This window comes from Engraulis encrasicolus, chromosome 22, assembly GCF_034702125.1.
Source record: "Engraulis encrasicolus isolate BLACKSEA-1 chromosome 22, IST_EnEncr_1.0, whole genome shotgun sequence".
NCBI classification, from domain to species: domain Eukaryota; kingdom Metazoa; phylum Chordata; class Actinopteri; order Clupeiformes; family Engraulidae; genus Engraulis; species Engraulis encrasicolus.
The window spans coordinates 2,976,974-3,000,645 of record NC_085878.1 but is presented as its reverse complement, the minus strand read 5'-3'; the positions used below and the strand labels follow the sequence as shown (position 1 = coordinate 3,000,645).

Sequence of the window (23,672 nt, the reverse complement as noted above, 5' to 3'; positions counted from 1 at the left end):
TGAATAAATAAATAAATAAATAAATGTATATATACGTATATATTTTTTGCTGCGCATCTCACCTATGTTTTGCTTGAGGGTGTTTTTGGCAGGAAACGGAGGCGCCTCCTTCTCGTCCAGGGGCTTGGGGGAGTCGAGGAGAAGGCCCCCCTGTGGCCGGCTTAGGGGAACACTGCTGGGGAGAGGAGGTGGGGGAGGAGGAGGTGGCAGGGGAGGGGGTGGAGGAGGAGGAGGTGGCGGAGGGTTGGAGGCCTGTGGAGGAGAAGGAGGAGAAGGAGCAGGAGCAGGAGCAGGAGATGGAGGTGCTGCTGTAGACGGAGATGCAAGGGGTGGTGGAGGAGGTGAGGGTCCAGGTCCTGGAGAGACAAAGATCTGCACTGGAATGTCTTTAGGCTTTGGTTGCTTCTTCTTGGGGGAGGCGAAGGATGGGGACGGAGACGGGGATGGGGATGGGGATGGGGATGGAGCGAGTGTGGTAGCCATGGCACCCGTGCCGGGCTGGGCAAGGCTGATGAAGGACATTGGCTGCGAGGCGTCATCGCTGAGAGCGGAGGCCTTTGGGACGGCTCGCGACCGAGGGGTCTTCAAGACAAACTGGCCGTGTCGTTTCTAAAAGGGGGGGAAACAGAAAGGTTATTAGTTGAGATTGAAGTTCAATCACCAGTTTCAAAATCATATTTACAGTAATTGCACACTGTACTCATTATACTGTAATAACCATATTATGTATTTAGGATTCATGGCCGTGGAAACACAATCCACTCAAAGTTTGTAAATCTCGGGGGCACTGTGGCCCAGCACGCTAAATTATTTTTGCCTGCGAGTGGGTCTAGCCTTGGACAATGCCCAATGCCCTGAAACTGGCAGACCAACTGCAACGCAGGAGATTTGTTTTGAATCTTTGGATGCAAATCGGACAGGGTTTTCAGGGATTGACGACAAAGCGTTGGCCAATAGGCACAGACACAGTTTGAAAAACAACGGGTTGTTCCCATCAACAGTCTTCTGATGTCTCATTGATCAGGGCCAGACAAAAATATTCACATATAATCTCACATATAGTCTGGCTTGTCAGTAGGACTGGGAATCAATCCAAATTCCCTGGATCGATTCGATTCCGATTCAGAAGGTCATAATCCGATACGATCCACGATCCGATTCAATTCAATTCGATATCGATCTTCTGTATTGCTGGGTTCTCACTTTAACCCATTTATGCCTAGAATCCTAAGAGCAGTTATAAAAGCCTAAACATCTCAGCCTTTAATGCCCACACATGAAATAGTGGGCATGTAGCCTACATGAATGTGGATGAGAGCTACAGGATGTGGTTGAGGAATAGCGCCTATAAACATCTACAAAAAATCGAAGTTGTGAATCGATATTTCACTTTTCGAATGTGAATCGATATTGGATCGCAGATCGATCTTTTGAACCCAGCCCTACTTGTCAGGCCATCAGTAGGTGCCAAATAAAAATGGCTTATGTAGAAGGGGGGGTATCGGCACCCGATACTGCTCATTATACTCGTACTCGTACTCGTCAAGCACTTGCCGATACCAGGAACGATACTGCTATTACACGAAACAATGCAAAATCTTGTCACGTTCTGTGGACTTGAAAGCAGCATGGAAAAAAAGTGCCACCTCATACATTTACTAACATTTAAATCTACATGGAAATGGACAATAAAAATAATATTACAGGTGGAAAAAAACAAGGCCATGCATTTATTTTAATTATATTTTGGTGGTAAAAGGTATCGGTATCGGTACTCGGTATCGGCAAGTACACACATTAATGTACTCGTACTTGTATCGGTTTTCAAAAAATGGTATCGGTGCATCCCTAGATCTATGATCGAAACGTTGCTCCCAATTAATGAAGTCTTTTGCAAGCCGTGTGCAGATCCTTCCCCCCTTCTCCAGAAAGTGAGCTCCAATTAGTGCCTGGCGAAGTTGACCGGCTAAGCCCGTATCAGACCCAGTGGGAATTAGCGGGAGACAGAGGTGTCAATCCCAGCTCTCGCAAACTAAGCACCTTATCGCGCATCTCCCTTCTGTCTGTGCACTTAACGTAAGTGAATATCACTGATTAGCAGACCTACCTGTCACATAGGGCCTACTGTTTGGGCACTCACAAGGATTTGAAACTGACTTTGAAACTGAGAGGGGTTCCTTTAAAGTTGTGGCACCGAGTGCCCAATCAAAAACATTTTAGCTGTAATATTGTTGACGCATTTCAGTCATTTCTTAATAAGACAAGAAGTAGCAGAATTTTGTCATTAATTGAGTTGAGAATGTCATGTACATTAACTGAATATTTATGGATGGATTAAAACCTTTTGACTTTGTAGAACAGATATGCAGTATGCGTCAAGGAGGTTTTACTTCCTGAAACTTTAACTTGATCACCCTGCTGAAGAGACTTTGAGGAAAATCAGTCGTCATCGCACGCACGCACGCACGCACGCACGCACACACACACACACACACAACTTTAACTTGATCACCCTGCTGAAGAGACTTTGAGGAAAATCAGTCGTCATCGCATGCACGCACGCACGCACGCACGCACGCACGCACGCACGCACACACACACACACACACACACACACACACACACACACACACACACACACACACACACACACACACACACACACACACACACACACACACACTACACTACTGACTGGCATCATGGCGGTGTGAATACCAGCGGAAGGAAGACCTACGTACCTCCCTGAAGGAGCGCAGTCTGCTGAGGGTCTTTTCCCGTTCCAGGTCCACCCACTCCTTCCTCCTCTCCTCCTCCTCCTTCCGACGTTCCCTCTTCTGCAATCACGGAAAAGCAGAATGCAGGCTAAACCAAGGGCGCCGGAACGTGTTTTAAAGTGGTGGTGCATTTTTTTTCTTTTCTTAATTTTTTATTTCTTAAAAGGGACACTGTGCAGGAAATGGTCAAAAAAGGTACTGCACATATGCTGCTCATTGAAACTGGGCTGCCTATTGCCAAATTTGATCTTTACATGAAAGTTTACTAAGCAATAAACAAATATTTTCTAGTATGGTCCAAGTAGAGTCATTTTTGCAGCTAAAAATGGCTATTTTTGGAAATTCAAAATGGCGGACTATGGAGAAGATCCCCCTTTTCATGTATGAAAAGTGCCATTTTCGCAGTCATAATGAATACTTAGAATTCGATGGTGGTGGTAAGTATTCATGAAAAAGGTAACATTAGTGAATGGGCAACATGATTTCTGGAAATAAACAACTAAAAATCTCACACAGTGTCCCTTTAACAATGTTACCGCTGCTGCACTCCACTCATTTGTCTGCAGTAAAAGTTGAGAAAGCCTCATTTAGGGAGCCCTAAAGTGGGGATGCAAATGCACTACTGCATCTCCCTTTCCAGCACTTATGGGCTGAACGGCTGAGACTCGACTCCAGCTACAGTATGCAAATGAGGCTGCTCCCCCAGGAGAGAGGGACAGGCTGCCTCTGTGCCATGCTCTCACGCATCCGCATCCGCATCCGCATCCGCATGGCATGGCGTGCTGCTGTACTGAACTGCAGTTAACTCAGCCTCTCACACATGCCAGGGCCACACTTATACTGTACAGCAGTCAAGGATGGGCAGGATACAGTACGATGATGATTAATCAAATGAGATCCTTTCACTGTTTTGTTAGTTTGCTAGGCAGGGCACAATAGGCAGGGCTGAGTGGCACATGTTGTCTCATGATAATAATTCAATGATGATGATTTAGTGATCATTTTCAAGTTTACAATCAATAAAGTACATTCAATCATCCATCCATGTGTACATCTACTGTATCTATATATCCATCCATTCTCCAATCAACCTGCCCCCATCCATCCATCCATCTGTGTCCATGCTAACCACCCATCAGTCCATTCATCTTCAACTGAAACACCCTTATCCCCCCATTTATCCATCTATTTACTCTTTCATCCACCATTTCATCTATTCCTTTATCCATCCATCCATCCACCCATCCATCCACCCATCCATCCATCCACCTATCCACCCACCCACCCATCCATCCATCTATCCATCCATCCATCCATCCACCCATCCATCCATCCACCCATCCATCCATCCACCCACTCATCCACACACCCATCAACCCACCCATCCACACACCCATCCATCCATCCACCCACTCATCCACACACCCATCCACCCATCCATCCACCCACCCATCCATCCATCTATCCATCCATCCATCCATCCACCCATCCATCCATCCATCCATCCATCCATCCACTCACCATTTGGACGTTATGGTGCTGTACGAACTGGGCTGTTCTGTCCTCGGCCAGGCGGTTCTTCTGCTCGTGGGCATCCACACACTGATCCTAATGACCACATCAAGACCAAAGGGCTATTACAGTCAGCATGGAGTCAGTGTTGGGAACGTTCATTATCTACAGGTACTAGCTCAAAGTTCAGTTCACACATTTCAAAATGAACTAGTTTGCTAACCCTAGTTCATAACTGTTCATAGTTTGTTCATAGTTAGCTCATAGTTTCCAAAACATGAACTGGACAATATCATTGGCAAAGCCTGTGTGTCTATGATGTGTGTGTGTGTGTGTGTGTCTATGTGTTAGATGTCACGTGTCTGTGTGTTAGATTTTGTTGGGGCTCTTTGAAATGTATTTGGCTGGGTTTTCACCTGGACACTAAGGATATGTGGCATCCTATCAAACAAAGGCACACAGGCACCAGAATTAACTAATTCATAGTAAGTTTGTTCATCAGGCGGTAAATGAGTGTTCAGTTCAAGTTCGCCCAAATTATGAACTAGTTCATGAACTATAGGTACTACTCTGTTGGTACTAGCATGTCTCATGCAATGTTTACCATCATGATTAAAAAAGGACCCTTTAGGGTGTTTAACACAGAGTTTGCTGTGTTATAGACACACTGACCTCGCAAAACAGAACTCCAATTAATTTCAGTTGGGTTTTAGCATAATTTCTCAATGATTACTCTCCACTACTATGGCCATCTGAAGACCAGTCCTGAGTTCGCTATTGTACTGTATTTCAGCAGGTACATAAACATAAAAACCAAAGATTTTAAACACATGCAGACCCTATTGCTGTGCAAGTACATGCCTCAGATTGCTCATTTCTTAATAGAGATCCTAAAGGCATTTGAGTAAACAGCAGGTATCGGTATATTTTAAAAATGAATAACTACACATTTGAAATGGACGCAGACCTTCTTGTTGTGCAGGTATGCCCACCAGGCACAGATAAAAATTGGTAAACAGATGGCCAAGTAAAAATATCTTTCTGCCGCTAGGATTCCACCAGCTCAGTGATTCTCAAACTGCGGGCCGGGGCCCTGAAGGTATTCCAAGTGGGCCTTAAAATAATTTCCAAAAATTCAAAATAATATTTATGTACGTTTGTAGTATGCGTTGCTGTTGACTATCTATTTCAGTTTGATTAATTATTGGGTTAGTGGTGGGCCCCGAACATTTGTGAAAATTTCAAGTGGGCCCCAAGTTGAAAAGGGTTGGGAACCCCTGCTCTAGCTTATCAATCTGATTCCCCTATACATCTCTTGAGTTCCTCATTTACCTCTTTTCCGCTGCAGGTTTTCCAGTAGGCCTACAGCTCAACACTGCGTGACTCGGCTGCCACTTTTTGCTTTTCGAATAGACACGACACAATTCGCCTTTGGCTAAGCCCCGCCCTCTTTAGTTACAGTTGCTAGGTCGGACAGATAAACTTTCAATGCTGAGATATCAACGTGATTCATGCAGTGACTGCAAATAGCAGCAGTTATTCACCCCTAATAAATAAAAAAAACGCCATTCATAGTATTGTGAATATAAGTATTATTTTCTGAACGGTCATGCGATGCATCACAGCTGTTGTTATGGGCTCTTCTCACATGGGTATCGATAGGCATTGTAACCAGCACCATGGTAAGCTGAGCTCGCATATCTTTTGAGCCCTGACTCAAACTTGCTAGACGAAAACGAAATCACACAACGTGATGGCTGTAGTAATCTTCAAAGCTACCACAACAATGTGTAACATTAACGTTTGGCGTTTATATCTTCAGTAGCTTAACAAAATCACGTCCATCAGCTGCTAGTCAAAACACTCCTGCCGTGACCGATAGTTAACTTTGCTAGCGGTGTTTCTTAATTAATTAGATCAGAAATCCAAAATCCTACTCTGAAACAGGTTCGTGGTTTGTTTACAAACTTACTGAAAAGTGACACGAATGAGATGGTGGCATGATCGGAGAACACAAAGTATGTTTTTGATCCGTGTGCTTTCTAGTCGAGTGTGCTGCTGCCGAGACCCTTCAAAGCAGACTATCCAGCTGCTTAATATTAGTCCGGTTTTAGGTAAAGAGGAAAGCGATTACCACCTGTTACATCGCGGGGAAACTTGCACCTTTGTCACAAATACCCCAGGCAATGTCCAATCATATCTTAATAATAATACGACCGTATCTCGCTAACTACTTGAAAACATGCGATTTCAGCATTGAGTTCAATGGAGCGCTGTCAAAACTGTCCGAGGTTTGTCCGAGGTCGTCCTTTTGCTGCGCTGTGATTGGTCAAAAAGCACTTTAGGGCGGGCCTTAGCCAAAGGTGAATTGTAAAAGCAAAAAGTGGCGACTGTGTCGCGCTGTAGGCCTACCAGAAAACCGGCAGTGGAAACGAGGCAATAGAGCACTTCATAAAACATCAGGTACATTAAAAAAGAAAAAAGAAGGGGGTGCTGTGGCGCTGCGCGCTAAGCCCCCCCAACCGTATCTCACTCATTTCGTGAAGTATTCACGAAAAAAATAGATTAATTTTCGTGGTGCATTCACGTTATTGCCCGCCTTTCGTAAAGTCTTCACGAAAATAATAGATTAATTTTCACGCTGCCTATTCACTTGAATTGCCCGACTGTTGCCTAGCGACCCACTAGTTTGATGCCCTTTCGGTAGCCTACCGTCACATGGTAATCAAACATTTCAAACAAGCAATTTAGGGTTAGGTTTAGGGTCAAGGTTAGGGTTAAGGTTAGGGTTAGGGTTAGGTTTAGGGTTAAGTAGGGTTAAGGTTAGGGTTTAGGTTTAGGGGACATAAGGCGTAAGTACCGAAAGGGCGTCGAATTAGTGAGTCCCGAGTGTATCAGCAGTGTTCTGTCAGCACCCCCTCCCCGCCCCTGCAGACGTTTGGATAACCATAGCAGCAGTGGGGCAATTCAAGTGAATAGGCAGCATGAAAATTAATCTATTATTTTCGTGAAGACTTTACGAAAGGCGGGCAATAACGTGAATGCACCACGAAAATTAATCTATTATTTTCGTGAAGACTTTACGAAAGGCGTGAGATAGGGCTCGCCCCCCACACTTGGACTTGCATGCCCATGGGGACCCCGGTTCGAGTCCGGACGGGGTCATTTCCCATTCCCAACCCTACCCCATCTCTCTCCACACTCACTTCCTGTCGCACCTTCACTGTCCTATCCGAAATAAAGGCCCAAAAAGCCCATAAAAATATCTTTAAAAAAAAAAAAAAGAAAAAAAGATTGAAATGCATGGTGTGCATGCAAGTGAGACCTTCTTGCTGCGCAGGTATGCCCGGCGGGCCCCGATGGCCCCCCTCTTGGTCTCCAGCTGCTGCAGTCTGCGCCGCAGGCCCCTGGAGGCCGGCTGGCTGCGCTCCGGGTGGCTGGACGTCTGCATGATGCTGTGCAGCTCCTCGGGGTCTTCACACGTGTCGTAGTACACCACCTCTTCTTTCAGCTCTGTGGAGGGAGAAACACCACAGACAGTCAGAATTTGATTTGTTTGATTTGTTAGTTTTGTAATTTTGGAGGTTCATTACCTTGTTACATGAAGTAAAATGTATCATCCTCTCTTTCAACTCTATGACGAGACACCACAGAGCCGATCTTTATTGCATCCAACAGCCAGTCAAGACTCAAGTTTTTCTCAGTTTCAATGTTGGCGTAGTTACGGCACTTTACCTTTGTAGCGCAGGGTAGTATTCGGCTAGCCTGATTACCATGACGTTCAAATCTCTTCGAGACTTGGTCTGACCAAGAGCATAACAACTAACATTCTTGTGTGTGTGTGTGTGTCTGTGTCTGTGTCTGTGTGTGTGTGTGTGTGTGTGTGTGTGTGTGTGTGTGTGTGTGTGTGTGTGTGTGTGTGTGTGTGTGTGTGTGTTTGACCCATGGCCTATGGATGTGCTTACTTGTTTATATCTTGTTTATGTTATTGTATTTTAATATTTGTTTTACCTGTCCAGGGACTGCAGATGGAAATTAGCTATATACTGTAGCTATAATCTGGCACAAGCCATCTTTTTACTTCTGTAATCAATGTGTATTGTGCATGGTCCCTGTTGAACTAAACTAAATAAACTAAAAAATAAACTAAACTAAACGGCATGGTTGACCCACCTCCCTTGGTTTGCTACTGGTCGGGGGCAGAACAGGCTGAGCCAAAGTTTAAACCAAACATTTCCTCGTCCCAATAGAATGTCTCTGCATAAGCATCGTCACTGCCACTACCCAGGACGGTTGGGAATGCTCAAAGTTGGTTAGTTCCCGACAAAGTGGGTGGAGTTTCCCGCTGTGGAGGGAACCCGAATGTACATGAACAAACAATTTGCCTGAGCCGAAGGTATTGCGTCACTGCGAGGACGGAGCCTGGGGAGTATTCGGCCTCCTCCTCATAAGTCATAAAAGATAAAAGATATATTTTAAACTATATATACAGTGTGAAGAAAAAGGAGTCACACACAGGAGCTTGATGCTGTTCAGTGAAACTGTATTAAAAGTAGTGGTAATGTGAGACTCTTATCGCCCGACAAAGTTAATACCGCACGTTAATCTATTCTCAAAATATGGATTTGGGGTTTGGGGATGCGCATCACCATAGCGTTTGACGCTTTCAGACTGCCCTCCAGTCGCTTCGGTCATTTTGTTTAAATAGTCTAAATGTTTGATAGATTTATCTGTATTTGCCTCTACAATTTATAGCACTGTTCATTTTGAAATGTCAGTATATTATAACTGTATGTTTCCTAACATATCCGAAACACTTTTCAAATATTGCAGTGATTTTTTTTTTCATCACCAAATATCAACCATTTTTTTGATGATGAGATGCATTTTGGAAAAAAGAGATGATCTCTGGTCTAATGCGCCATCTTGTCATTATTTCGCTAGCGTGCCTATTCTGAATGAGCCATTTTGATATAGATTAATCTAGATTAATCTAGATTAATTTCATAATTACAGTGAGATTAATCTAGATTAAAAAAATTAATCTATGCCCACCCCTAATTAAAAGCTGAAAAATAAAGAGAAGGCAAAACGAAAAGTGGGATGCAAACGTTTCGAGTCGTTGGAGTTTGGGGACACTGATGATGGGCACAACCCAAAACGTTGGCATCCCATTTTTTGTTTTGGCTTCTCTTTAATTTTTAGCTTTCAATACAGTTTCACTGAACAGCATCAAGCTCCTGTGTGCGACTCCTTTTTCTTCACACCGCATTTTTGTTTGGAATTACGCACCGAGCAAAACTCTCAAGTAAGACAAAGGCGCAGACGCCATCTCTACCTTCACCAAACGATATACAGTATAGAGTAAATAGAAAAACCTCTATATCCAGACAGACCTCTGTGTGATTCCCCATGCCTTCCACTGGCATGCCTGCGCCTACCACTGACATGATATGCATACATGTGTTGTATCCAGCCATTGATTCACGCCCCCATATGTATTCCCGCGGCCATTCTACCCAGGTGAATTAATCGACTAAATCAATTATTTATGGGTCACTTAATAATGCATTCATTCACATCCACAACCACTTGTATTGAGGGGATAAAGGGGGGGTAGAGTCGCCCGGAGCATGGCAGTGCTTATGAGAGATCAGTTTTAATAGCGTGCGCAATATCGTGACTATTGGGTTTTTAGGTTTAATAAAACATGTAATGAAAACAAATTTGTGATAATGCGATTAAAATTAAGGTCAAATGACCATAATGGAATGGACCGGAAATCATGGTCATCACACACACAGGAAACCACATAAAAATCATGGTAAAACCTTTCACATATCACCTTGCTTCGGCGATAGGGCTTCATAACTAAGCCTATATGGGTGGTTGACGTTTAAGGGCGTAACGCAAAAAAAAAAAAAGTTTTTCAAATTCTTGATAAAAATGAGAAAAAATTGAAAAAAATAAAGCACTTACTGGTCAGTGGAATTTCACCTTATTTTTGCCATTTTTGGGAAAATGTGTCCTGCATCAACACATAGCATAGGCATGTCACACCGCAGGAAAATGGAGTCACACCACAGGGAATTCACTGCATTGTGGCCATTTTAATCCTTTTGTATACATGACTGACATCTGAGCTCATGCTAACTTGATAATGATATTGTGTTTAATCTTAATATGTGTTTTCATTAATAAAAAAACTTTGTTTTCCTCCTATAAGAGCAGTCACACCACAGGACACCATAAAATGAACCTAAGCATTGCGTGACAGAAAGATTGCAATATGAAGACATATTAAGAGGTTAAGAGTCACCTTAAACTTCCACAGCACTCTCCAATAACTGAGGTACTGACTGGTTAGGAGCCAGTCTGTAAGACCCTTGTAGTTGGCCTTGCAGCTGCCCATTCACAAACATTGACATACATGTCACCCCACAGGACGCAATTTGTGTTACGAAATTGAACTTGTAGTTAATATTACTGTCTTGAGTTTTTTCCACATTCACATATCTTAATCTAAAGTTAAGATTTATGCAATCATGCCAAATGCGTCATACATTATTCAAAATGTTGTTGGTTAATTTATATATATATTATTATATATTGTTTCATTAATGTTACAGTCACACCGCAGGAAATTTGACATATAAACCTTTACATAAATCTTAACCAAAATGTTTCTTCTCATCTAAGACTAATATGAAACATAATGTACCACATCTTCTTTCATTGACATTTGTTTTTTAAAGGAAAATAACAGTTTTGTAGGTTTTTAACCAATGTTACGAAAAAACAAGGCGTCACGTCTCCCACCCATATGTATGTGCTGAAAGGTAAACAGATGCCCATAGAAGTGGCAGAGGCTTCAACCTTTCTGCACTCGTGTCAGACATCTCTCTTGCTTTAGAGATTTCACTTGCTTTTGGAGATCAAAGGGAATAGTGTAAACCAATACATCGCCGGCTCACCACCCCCACTCAGCGTGCCAATCTCAATCACAGCAATGCACATGTACCTATAAAAGCACGAGCTCCTGTCTTCTTGAGTCTACATCCCCACACCCAGAGCTAGCTTTCTTCTGCCACTCATCCACACCTGCGTTCCCGCTTCCCCTCCCGCTGGAGGAGCAGAGTTCACATCACATCACGCAAAGACTCGGCGGCTCGCAACCGCTTTTCATGTTTTATAAATAAATACAAAGCCAGCATAGCATAGCATAGCACAGCACAGCGCAGGGGGAGCTGGTCTCAAAAATGCACACGAGAAACAAACAAAACCATCTCCCCCGGAGCCACAATTAGGGCCCATTTGCATGAATAAATCATCGCTAGTAAATGTGCTTGTTTGTTTGTGGGGGCGATGTTTGGAGCATAAAGTCAGAGGTGCATCTTGTCACCAGGCTAGGCAGGCAGTCGCTTGGGGCACCCAAGCCTATACATGGCGAATAAGCTAAGACATTAAATTATGGTAGTGGTGATTTGTTGCGAATTGTCATTATTTTGAATTTTCGCTTGGGGCCCCCACTTAGAACTAGAATCACCACTGCATAAAGTCTTGGGGAAATAGATATATCTGGGTCTGCCTGTCTTTCTGTCTGGTTGGAGACACTCCCCTCTTCCCCCCTCATCTCATCAGCCCTGAATCCAGATGGGTCCAGCCAGGAGATATGACAACTGTGTTGAAAACCAGCTCAGACTGAAGATTATCTCTGAGCCCTCGCATCCCTCAAGACGCTGAACATGCCTGATGTGGCTTTTTGCATAACATGCCCAGATGTGTGCATGCGTGAGTACTGCATGTGTGCATATGTGAGTGCCTGTGTCGAGTGTGTGTGTGTGTGTGTGTGTGTGTGTGTGTGTGTGTGTGTGTGTGTGTGTGTGTGTGTGTGTGTGTGTGTGTGTGTGTGTGTGTGTGTGGTGTGTGTGTGTGTGTGTGTGTGTGTGTGTGTGTGTGTGTGTGTGTGTGTGTGTGTGTGTGTATATCTGTTTTTAGCATGCTTGCATGCGTGCCTCAACACATCATAGTATGCACCTTTTATCTGGCGTCACACCTTCTACGTGTATGCTGCATGCAGCTGTGTGTGTGTGTGTGTGTGTGTGTATGCATCTGTGTGTGTGTGTGTGTGTGTGTGTGTGTGTGTGTGTGTGTGTGTGTGTGTGTGTGTGTGTGTGTGTGTGTGTGTGTGTGTGTGTGTGTGTGTGTGTGTGTGTGTGTGTGTGTGTGTGCATTATTCTCTGTGTCTGTGTGTATACATCTGTGTGTGTGTGTGTGTGTGTGTGTATGTGTGTGTGCGTGTGTGTGTGTGTGTGTGAATATGTATGTATCCGAGTGTGTGCATGTGCATGTGCGTGCGTGCGTGAGCACATATGTACAGTACTTGGCAGCACAAGGTATTTGTCAGCACCTTTCATCTGGCGTCGCACGGTGTCGATCTGAGCCACCAGCAGCAGCTCCTCGTTCTTCAGGATCTCGAACTTGATGTCGTAGAGCTCCAACTGAGCCTCGTAGTACTGCAGCTCCAGCTGATCCACCGTCAGCAGGTCCGCACGCAGCTCCGCAAGACCACCCATCTACACACACACACACACGGACACACACATACGCGCACGTACACGCGGACACACACACACACACACACACACACACACACAGACACACACACGCACACACACGCACGCACATGCATGCACACACACGGACACACACAGACAGGTTATAATTTGTGACAAATGGCAACAAAATGGCAAGAAAAAAGCAATTCTTTATTCAACACAATAATAAAAAATAAAAAATAAAAATTCTGTGCTCAATTTGTCTTGAAATCCCCATGGTTGATAGCAGCCTCAAAAGTGTCTCCAATTCGTTGGACAAAAGCGGCAGATGTGTGTGGCGGCGCAATGATGTAATAATAGCAGCCACTGCAGTCTGATGGGAACTGTGATAAAACCCACATGTCTATGCTGCACGCGTGTCATTTCAGCCTGTCTAGGAACATTCTAAGAAATGTCTAGAAGATAACAGCACGTCGTCCCCAGCCAGGTGACACTAAGATTGGACTGATAATAATAGAACAGAGCGATTCACAGATACAAGGTGCTGAAAGATGCCTTTGTGCACATAATGCAATCCTGTGACTGTGACAGTGTGTCTACATTCATGTCATCATGAAATGTCATGCTTAATAATAAAAAAAATTAAGAATTAGAGTGCACGCAACAAAACACACACGCAAGACCCCCAATACTGTACCAATGCACCATGCATACAGAACACTGCTGTGGGGTCTGCAGAGGTTCTTTTTTTTTAAAGATTATTTTTTAAATATTTTTTTGTGGCTTTTTTGACTTTATTTGATAGGACAGTGTGAGAGGTGGACAGAAAGCGAATTGGGAGAGACGGGGAGGGGTCGGCAAAGGACGCGGACCGGGAATTGAACCCGGGTCAGCCGCATGGCAGGGGAGTGCCCTACCGGTTGGCCACGGCAGGGCCAGAGGTTCTGTTTTACCACCTAAATACATTACAGTGGCCCTGCCGTGGTCGTAACGGTAGGGCACCGGGGTACTATGCCGGCAACCCAGGTTCGATTCCGGCCCGAGTCCTTAGCTGATCGTCCCCTCCATCTTTCTCTCCCACTCACTTCCTGTCGCCTCTCATACTGTCCTATCGAAATAGAAGGCAAAAATGCCCATACAAATAAATATTTAAATACTGTGCAGTGTAGTAAATGGATGGCACTCAGTTTCATTTTTCTTTTCTTTATTGTTCACCTATTGCAGGGTTAGACCACCTAATACACAAAAACACAAATTAGGTGTATAGCCACTACTAAATACACAAAGGTGTTTCCAGGTGCCCTGTTTGGGTGAAGACTAAAGCATGAAGTCCTCTGGTGTTCTTCAAGTCACAGAACATCGATTTTGCTTAAAAACAATAATAAATAAATAATTTATTTTTTTTAAAGATAAATTCATCTCCTTGTGGGCCTTACTCCGACTTCATGACTTAGAAGAAACTTTTGCCACTTTTTCTATCGCTCAGCTGCCGGTCAGACAGACTGGTTAAAGTGAGCGAGAGGCTTAGGGAGAGGTCTGGGCGAGGGAGTTCACATGAGTTCATCTTACCAGTGGGCCAAAGATCAAGGGCTGGGCTTTAACATGGTTAACCACAGGCCGCAAAGTCATTAAGATATGCTGTACAGGGGGAGAGTCTGACATACTTGTTTTTCTGCCGACGAGGAGGGAAAAAGGTGAGAATAGTATCAATAGAAAACACCTGGCAAAAAGGAAACTGATAATTGTGTGATTACTGGGTTACTGCACGGGCAGATGAGAATCTTATTGCAACCACAAAAAAAAGCTGGAAGTCCCTGTCCAACTGGCCTATAGTCTATGATAAAAGAGCAACTGTATGTCAGACTTGGCCACTACATTTTAAGAGGTGGTCTATGGGATTCTACGATTGGAATGTTGACTGAGACAAAACAGTATAAAATATGACTGAATGGTAACTGTAACAATAGCCCCATGCTCACAAGAGGAGACACCAGACCCAGAGCAGTGAAAGCCCGGGAGAGCACACAAGGTGAGGGATCTGACGGTTTTCATTTTACCTGTAAATAAGCTAGCCAAATCATCGACAGTGAGATGGGGTGGTGCAGTGAGAGAGGTGTAGGGGGGGAGTGGGGGTGTACAGTGAGTGCAAGTGTGCAGGCGCCAGACAATTCCCTCCAATCTCAATCATGAGCGGTCGGGTCACGGTGCAATTCCATTTGTAGCAGCTGTTGTGTTAGATAGTGAAAGATTTAAGAGAGGTCAGATGGCCAAAAAAATGGGTCAGACCAGAAGAGGAGGTCTCTGTCTGCTATTGCTTGTCATGTCATTTGCAATATTTCTTTGCACTAGCTGCCCCCTGAGTGTAATTTATTAGTGCTGGAATAAAAAGAAATAGCGCTGTGCTGTGTGAATGGATGAGGGGATGGAGAGCAGCCATTTGGTCCAGGCTCTGAGAGGACACGGTCGGAGGGTTAGAGTTAGAGGGAGGAAGACAGAGGCTCCTCACACACACAAGAGGAAGAGGCCGGCTGCCAAGGCTGTTATTACCGCGCGAATAGACCAGGCGCGATGCGATTCAAGCGACAGAGTGCAGCAGCAAGCAATACGAGCGATTGAGGAGACTAGAGTATGTCCGTACAGGCAGAAGGCAAAGCATTCAAGCATTCCCATTGGCTGTGGTCACTGACCTCTATATACAGGCCCGATTTGAAACAGGGAAGGCAGCTGTCCTTCCAGTGAGCTAACTGGACATCGAGTCATGAAGTGTGGATCGAAACGAAAAAATGCTTTATTTCCTCTCTCGGCAGTTGACTGCATTTGTGGGCGTAACGAGGATATTTCGAGGATACATCAGATGCTGACTTCGCTGCCTTGGTACACAACATGCTGTGCGCCACCTCCCTCTCAACCGGAAACCTGAAAAACAAACATGGCTACTACCCAAACTACTACCTTACCATACTCTTTATTCTGACACTTATGTATGTAGATATTGAAAATCGAATGCATAAATCAACATTGTAGTATCTAAATATGCAGTCGCTAGATCTATTTATAGCCTATTTTACGATTCCGCCGTCTGACGATCATTCACCGTTCAAATAGCATGCGTAAGCTATGCGCTAACTTGATGAACGTAACTCCCGCCATAGAATCGCAAGAATCGCCGTAACATCAAATGCGCAAGGCGGCGCACTCGTTAGTGCCGTTCGTAACGGCTGCCTCATCAGCTAACTGATCAGTGACCTGTTTATGTAGGAGGAGAGTCATCGAGTCTCTAGGCTCGTTTGCAACCACGCAGCAAAAGATTTGATCAAAACGTGATTTGCTTGGTCATAAAAAGGAGGGGATAACTGCGTCGCAACCAAGCTGGACACATCAGGACGACGAGATTTCAACAGCGGCAAAGAAGGTGGATCTATAGGTCTGTGGGTGGATCTACCTATTTTGACAGCGGGTGTACCAGGGCGCCCTCTCGTGGAATTAAATAATCATGGCGCTAATTCCATGACGTGCTTACCATCGTCGGCACATGCTTGTGAAATCCGAGACTCTCTCGGAGAGAAATCGGGTGGTCTTGTGGTAGAGATACAGGTTACCACTCAGTGAATCATGGTACAAGTCTTATGTGATGATTTGGCTTCACTTCCATGTAATAATTCAGTTAATTAGTACTCACTTTAGGCTATTCATTTTGTGTTTTGGGACCAAAGTCGTCATTCAGATAGGACCGTTTTAAAATTACTTAACAGCGCCAACCCATGCTGCGAGGATTGAACCCAGGTGTTCAATATGTAGCTTTACCATGGCGCGCCAACCACAAAGGCCACTCTGTTTCGTGCACTTTCATACATAAAAGACAAGATAAGTCTCTCGCAACTGGTCTGTTTCCACATTAACCATCAGCAACTAAAGACTCCCCGTGTTTTGGTGCAGTTTCGAACCGGGGACCTCATGAATGGAAGTCAGGCGCGCAACCACTACTCTAACCGTCGAGCAGGCGGCCCGCGGAATAATACTGGTTTTGTAACCTACGGCATACACTCCTAACGTGGCGAAGATGGAGCATCTGACGACAGGGTGGTTTGTTTCTTTTTTTTCTGTTGTAAGTGGGTTGTGCGACCATACATATGGATGATACCACTCTGAGTATGCTGCATTTGAGCATGACATGCATTTCAGCATGTAGAAAATGAGGCACGTTCAACTACACACACATGAATCACATGAGCTATGAACACCAATCACGGCAGATTCCTCACATCATGGAGGAGGTCTTCTTGCCCAGCAGTAGGTTTCTGCTACTGCGTGGCAGCTTGACAAAACTTTTGTTCCCGCGATGGTTCAACGCCATGTGACACGACTGCCGCGCAGAGGTCACTCCCTTCAACTGCATCGTGAACGGCAAATTCTAACCAGGATGCTTCACGCGGACACACTGAGCACGCTCGCTGCCTAGCAAATGTTCAACCTCGCAGGAAAGATGCTGTCATGAACGCCCTTACTGCCTCCCGTTTCGAATTCAGCCGCGTCATAGAAAGTTGAAAAGATTTCAACTTCAAACTGTCGCGCTCGTCGCGCAATCGCTCTAGTCTCCAGAATCGCTTTTGTCACGCGGCTCAATACAAAGTCAATTACTTCCTTCGCTCGCCTCGCTCAGGTCGCCGCTGGTGTATTTCTGCGGTTAGGCTCCATTCATATCATAGCCAATAGCCAATAGCCAATAGCCATGGCAGGAAGTGAGGCGCTCAGAGGCAGGCAGCAGGGCGGGACTGGGGGCGATATTAAATAGGATCCGCCCGCCCGGGCACTTTTGGCTTAAATTAGCAGCGCAGAACTAACTCACCGGTGGGCCCTGCAACATATTTTCAGAAATGTATATAAATACTGTCTGTGTGTGTGCGTGTGTGTGTGTGTGTGTGTGTGTGTGTGTGTGTGTGTGTGTGTGTGTATATATATATATATATATATATATATATATATATAATAATGCATTTTATTTAAAAGCGCCTTTCAAAACACTCAAGGACACAGAGAGGTAAGTACAGAGAGAGGTAAAATAAAACAAGACACATAAACAGATTGTAAACAAATATAAATATATAGAAACTAAAAAATAAAATAAAATAAAACAAAATAGAGTTAAAGAATCATTAAGAATAGGCTAACTGAAACAGATGAGTTTTTAGTCTGGATTTGAACAGAGGTAAAGAGTCAATATTGCGGATGTCAGGGGGAAGCGCATTCCACAGCTGAGGAGCAGAGCAACTGAAAGCTCTATTCCCCATGGTGCTGAGACGGGCAGAGGGGACAGAGAGGAGAATGGAGGAAGAGGAACAGAGGGGGCGGGAGGGAATAGCAATGTGAATAAGATTAGATAGATAAGGAGGGGCAAGATTGTGGATAGCCTTGAAGGTGTGGAGAAGTATTTTAAAGTGAATTCTAAATTTGATAGGGAGCCAGTGGAGATGTTGCAGTGCAGGGGTAATATGGTGACAGGAGGGGGTTTTAGTAATGATGGGGGCAGCAGAGTTCTGGACCAGTTGGAGCTTGTGGAGAGATTTTTGAGGGAGACCAAAGAGGAGAGAATTACAGTAATCAATGCGGGAGGTGACAAGAGTACTATATATTGTTGTCTATGTACGTACTGTATATCACACATGAAAAACATACACAGTACTGTAATGCCATGGCAACGAGGCCGTCAGTGTCAAGGCAACGCATGGCCGCCCCCCCTTCTCCCAACGTCTGTTTTGACCCAGGGAAATGAGGTGAAGAAATTCAGAAATAGCCATTTCCCTCATCTTCTCTGACAAGATTTAAATGGAAATACAGAAACGCATAATGCCCTCCATGAAAGTAAAGGAGGTGAAATAAAATGCAGGATGACTTGAAAAGGTTTGTGTCGGTGGCGCCATTTCATTTTGCCCAAAAAAATGTCCCTAATGTCTGCATTGCAGAGCTGAACAGCTTCTGCAGCAGGAGAGTGAATTCAGACGCAGCCAACACACTGCCCTCACCGTCTGTCTGTCTAATGACTGCTTTGAAACCACAGCTGTAAATTACCTGCACAACACTGAGGATAGTAAGGTGTGGATTGCAAAATGAATTGCAAAATGAAAAAAAAAAAATAAAAATAATAATTGCCAGAGGAGCAAGGAACAGTTTCTTGAGCAGTTTTTTTCACTTGTTCCAAGCATGGTTTTATTTCTCTTAAAGGGGCATGCCACTATTTTGGGGCTGAATATGGTTAAAATCGTTGCCCTGGGTTTATAAAGGTGGTAAAGTGTCTTATTTTAAGGAGGGAGTAAGTATCATGCTACAGTGATCCATTGACTTTCACTAGCTTAGCTACATACTCCCTCTTTTAACCTGTCTTAAAGCAAGACGACGCCTAACATGAAAAATAAGACACTTAACCACCTTTATAAACCCTGGCCAACGATTTTCACTGTATTAAGTCCCAAAATAGTGGCATGCCCCTTCAAAATTAACCCGTTAAGACACTGTGTTATACATTTTCTGTTACTAGAATGGCAATGACAAAGGCATAGTGCTTTCCTAAAGGCCCTGTGTTATGTCATTGTTAGGGATGCACGATGTCAAAAATTTAGGCCGATAAGCTTACCGATATTTGATATTGATATTGCGGTTTTGGCCGATAACCGATATTAACCGATACCGATGTTTTTCTTTTTTTTTCTGACAATGACAATGATGCAAATAAACAGAATTTTTGAATGTCCTCTTATTTCCAAAAGCACTTTTTAACTCCCTGTGATAAAATTAGATGAAAAATAGAGACAAATTAGAAGACAAACAATGAAAGTCACCGTCAAGTCCAATCTTTTAGCATCGTAACATATAAAAAAAAAACATCGGCCTTAACGTCGGCCCAGTTTTACCCTGTCCGATGTGTTGAGAAATGTCAAATATCGGCCGATACCGATACATCTGGCCGATACATCGTGCATCCCTAGTCATTGTAGTGTAGTACTGTATTTAACTTTTCAAGTGTTCCACTGGTGGAATTGTGCATTATAGAGCTACAGGTAACTAGATGTTTTTTACTTGAAACTAGAAAAATAAAACTAACATTTAATTTTCTCAATGTAACACTGTGTAGATACTGACGCCCCTCTCGCCTTCTCCCTGCTGCTGTACTTGACAACATTGCACAAAATAGCTCCCATGTGACCAAGGACAGGAATGTCCCAAAACAGGCAATACTTTCTCTGTATTCTCCTCACATGTTGTACGTATGCTGTTGATTACATACACTATGTTATTATTATGTACTTTATGTATGGAATAGCGGTCGACGAGGTGTCCCGATATCAAGGGAAATAATGGACGAGGCGGAGCGTTCTAAACAGCCCGACGGCGCAGAACTAGTAACGGCACTTCGCCAGAAAGTTGGAAAAGAAGCAACTTGGACGCCCGCACGCCCGCATGACATCATAGGTGTCCTGCTACTGGGGAATAAAGGACACCTGCTCAGCCAATCAGAAGACGTTCAGTCTGCTCACTGGGCGATAAGCACTTTAGGGAGAAGTTAGGGAGGAGTTGAGGACATTATTCGTTGTTGTATTTTCCATTTAGAGCAGTCTTGTCAGACGAGACATCTGCTAAACACAATATAATGTATTCTTCCTCCTCAGTCCTCAGCTTCCTGCGGATGTCAGCTTTGGGGCTGGTGAGGCACATCTCTCTGGCCCCCATGAGCTGCTTTGGATAAAAGCGTCTGCTAAATGTAGCAGGCTTGTACGAAATTCCGAATTGAATGAATTTGAATTCAAAGTAATGCCATAATACGAACACTAGGTGGTGTCATTACCTTGAATTTCTTTGAATTTAAGCTACACCACCCATTGAGAGTACATAGAACACCACCACCTAGTGTTCATATTATGGCATTACTTTGAATTCAAATTCATTCAATTCGGAATTTCGTACAAGCCTGAAATGTAGGTACATGTAAGTAATGTAATGCAATGGATACATTCTCACGGATTTCTGCCAAATGCAATGTATTGTAATGTAATGCGGCGGGTGAGGCAGCCCGGGCCCTTCATGCTGCTTCGTCTGTTGTACATTATGTCTGCTAAATATGATCTAATGTAATCTGTTTGCGCTGTTTTGAATAAAAGCATCTGCTAAATGAATGTAATGTACTGAATACCTTCTCACGAATTTCAGACGTGCGACGGGCAGCGGGTGGGGCACATCTCGCGAGCCCTCCTGCTGCTTTGTATGTTGTATATAATTTCCTCTATAGTAATTTGCTTTGGATGAAAGTAGGGGTCGACCGATACAGGTTTTTTTAATGGCCGATGCGATACCGATTTTTTTTTTTCACCCCTGGCCGATACCCGATTTCCGATACCCGATATTTGGGGCCGATATGGGTTAAAAAAAAAAAAGGCTAAAAAATGACAAATATTCCAGGTCTCAAGTTAAAAATAAACATTCCAATAACATTATCAAATTGAGGTAGAACTTTTAACATTTAAACACCCACTCTAACAATAAAGTAATGTCTGACAATCAAGTAATGAAAAAATAACGTGTCTTGGTGATTTAAAAAAAACCCAGAATGACATAAAATAATAAACATTGCATATCGGCCAAAACCACACGTGTATCGGCCGATACCGATACACTTAAAAATGCAAATATCGGCCCAATATCGGACAGATATATATATCGGTCTATCCTTAGATGAAAGTGTCTGATGAATAATATATCATCTTTCTCACCTTCTGGCGGATGTCAGCTTTGCGGCGGGTGAGGCACATCTCGCGGGCCCTCATGTGCTGCAGGGTCTCCTTGGCCAGGAGGAACCGGAGTCGCTCCAGACGGGGAGAGGCAGAGGCCCAGGAGGCCTGCCCGAACCTCCTCTTGTCCTCCTCCATCCCCCTCAGCAGGCCTGTTGGTCAACCCCAAATGAATGGTAAATGGACTGCATTTACGTTGTGTGTATAGCGCTCAAAGTGCTCTACATTGGATGCCTCACATTCAACCATTCAACCATTCACACATTGGTGGCAGTGGCTGCCACGCAGGGTACCACCCTGCCACCAGGAGCAGTTTTGGGGTTAAGTATCTTTCTCAAGGACACATCGATGGGGTCAGGCAGAGCGGGGCTCGAACCTGCAACCTTCTGGTTGTCGAACGGCTCCTCTACCACCTGGACCATCACTGCCCCCAAACGAAACAGACACACGTGCAGTACATATATCATATGTGGCACATATCATCACATATTTGGACTATAAGTTTTATGTATATCTTTTCAAGTACGGGGCACACAGCCTGTTATGTTAGTGTCCGCACTACATATGCCCCAAAAACGCTTAGTGCCCGTTTAAAAAAACAAAAAACAAAAAAAACACCCTCTCTTGCTCTCAACCACCAGACCTCAAAAGCGTTGGGCTCAACAAAAGAATTGTAGAGTATCAGTTCTGTATCTATTTGCATCAAGACCCAAAACATACAATGCATACAAGAGAATGATATTCACAATTTCTTATGAAATGATATTTACAGATATTACAGATATTCAGAAATAAATGATAGTAACATCAGATTTCAGAGGCCCTGCCGTGGCCACTGGGTTACTGCGCCGGCGACCCGGGTTCGATTCCGGCCCGAGTCATTTGCCGATCCTTCCCTGTCTCCCTCTACCCATTCCTTTCCCGTCTCCCCTCCGCTGTCCTGTCAAAAATAAAGGCCAAAAAAGCCCTAACATAATATTTAAAACAAAAAAAAACAGATTTTAGACGCCTAAACTGCAGTGTGCCTATATTATAGTGCGTGTTTACAAAATTGACGGGGGAAACAGGCTGCTTTACAAGGGTTTCACAGACACAAAACAAAACTTCAAAATGATCCGAGATGCCTCATATTGAAAGCGACCCTGGAGCAGAAAGAAGCATTTGCTAGTGTGTTTGTGAACAGATGATGTTTTCTTCAGCTGAGTTGGTGCATGACTCAGTGCTTAAAGGCTTTTTGGCAAGACACACACACACACACAGACACACACAGACACACACACACACACACACACACACACGCACACACACTCGCACACACACACACACGCAAACACACACGCACACGTGCACGCACACACACAAGCACACACGCACAAAAGTAGTTAGCATGATGTCACGCTGAGCCTCTCCATCATATGTTCTCCAGCCAAACTGTAGTTGACAGGCATCTTGCCATGTTTACAAGTTGCAGGGTGTAGTGAAGATAGATCTGTGAATTGCTGCCTGACTGAACATCTCCAGAGATGAACAAAGTATTGCATCATATTATCTCATCCTACACAATCAATGTTCATGATCATGACGTTCATGATGTTCTTTCTCATGATGTTTTCAAGATGTTTGTTTTCAAGAAGTACTCACACGGAAAGGCAACATGTGTAAGTACAGTGTGTAGTAAAGCTCTTCCTTTAAAATCTGTGAATTGTTGTGAGATTGAACTTAATCTACAGCATAGATAGGGATGTAAATAAAATCGAAATGTATCGATGTATCGGAAGTATCGGCTGGCGATTTAATCGAATCGCATCGTATCGTGGGGCATTCTTAAGAATCGAATCGCTGGCCCCCTGTGCAATGCCCTAGCTCCATAACACAAAAGTAATTGAAAAAAAAAAAAATGGAAAAGTAATAGGAAAAATTTTAATCGAACCGAATCGCATCGTATCGTGGGGAATTCTTAAGTATCGAAAAAAATCGAATCCCTGATTTAAGAAATCGATACCGTATCGTATCGTCATGAAGGCTGTGATTTACACCCCTAAGTACAG

General features: G+C 43.9%; 1 protein-coding gene across 1 annotated transcript in view; it reads right to left on the bottom strand.

Annotated features, from left to right (window-relative positions):
- LOC134438721 (WASP homolog-associated protein with actin, membranes and microtubules) overlaps positions 1–23,672 on the bottom strand; it is a 37,989-nt gene that overhangs the window by 5,937 nt on the left and 8,380 nt on the right. The window contains exons 4-9 of the mRNA XM_063188356.1: positions 21,607–21,776; positions 12,700–12,865; positions 7,615–7,802; positions 4,299–4,385; positions 2,742–2,837; positions 63–609 (exon numbers count right to left, since the gene is read on the bottom strand). Coding sequence (XP_063044426.1) covers positions 63–609; positions 2,742–2,837; positions 4,299–4,385; positions 7,615–7,802; positions 12,700–12,865; positions 21,607–21,776 — 1,254 coding nt within the window. The remainder of the gene's footprint in view (positions 1–62; positions 610–2,741; positions 2,838–4,298; positions 4,386–7,614; positions 7,803–12,699; positions 12,866–21,606; positions 21,777–23,672) is intronic.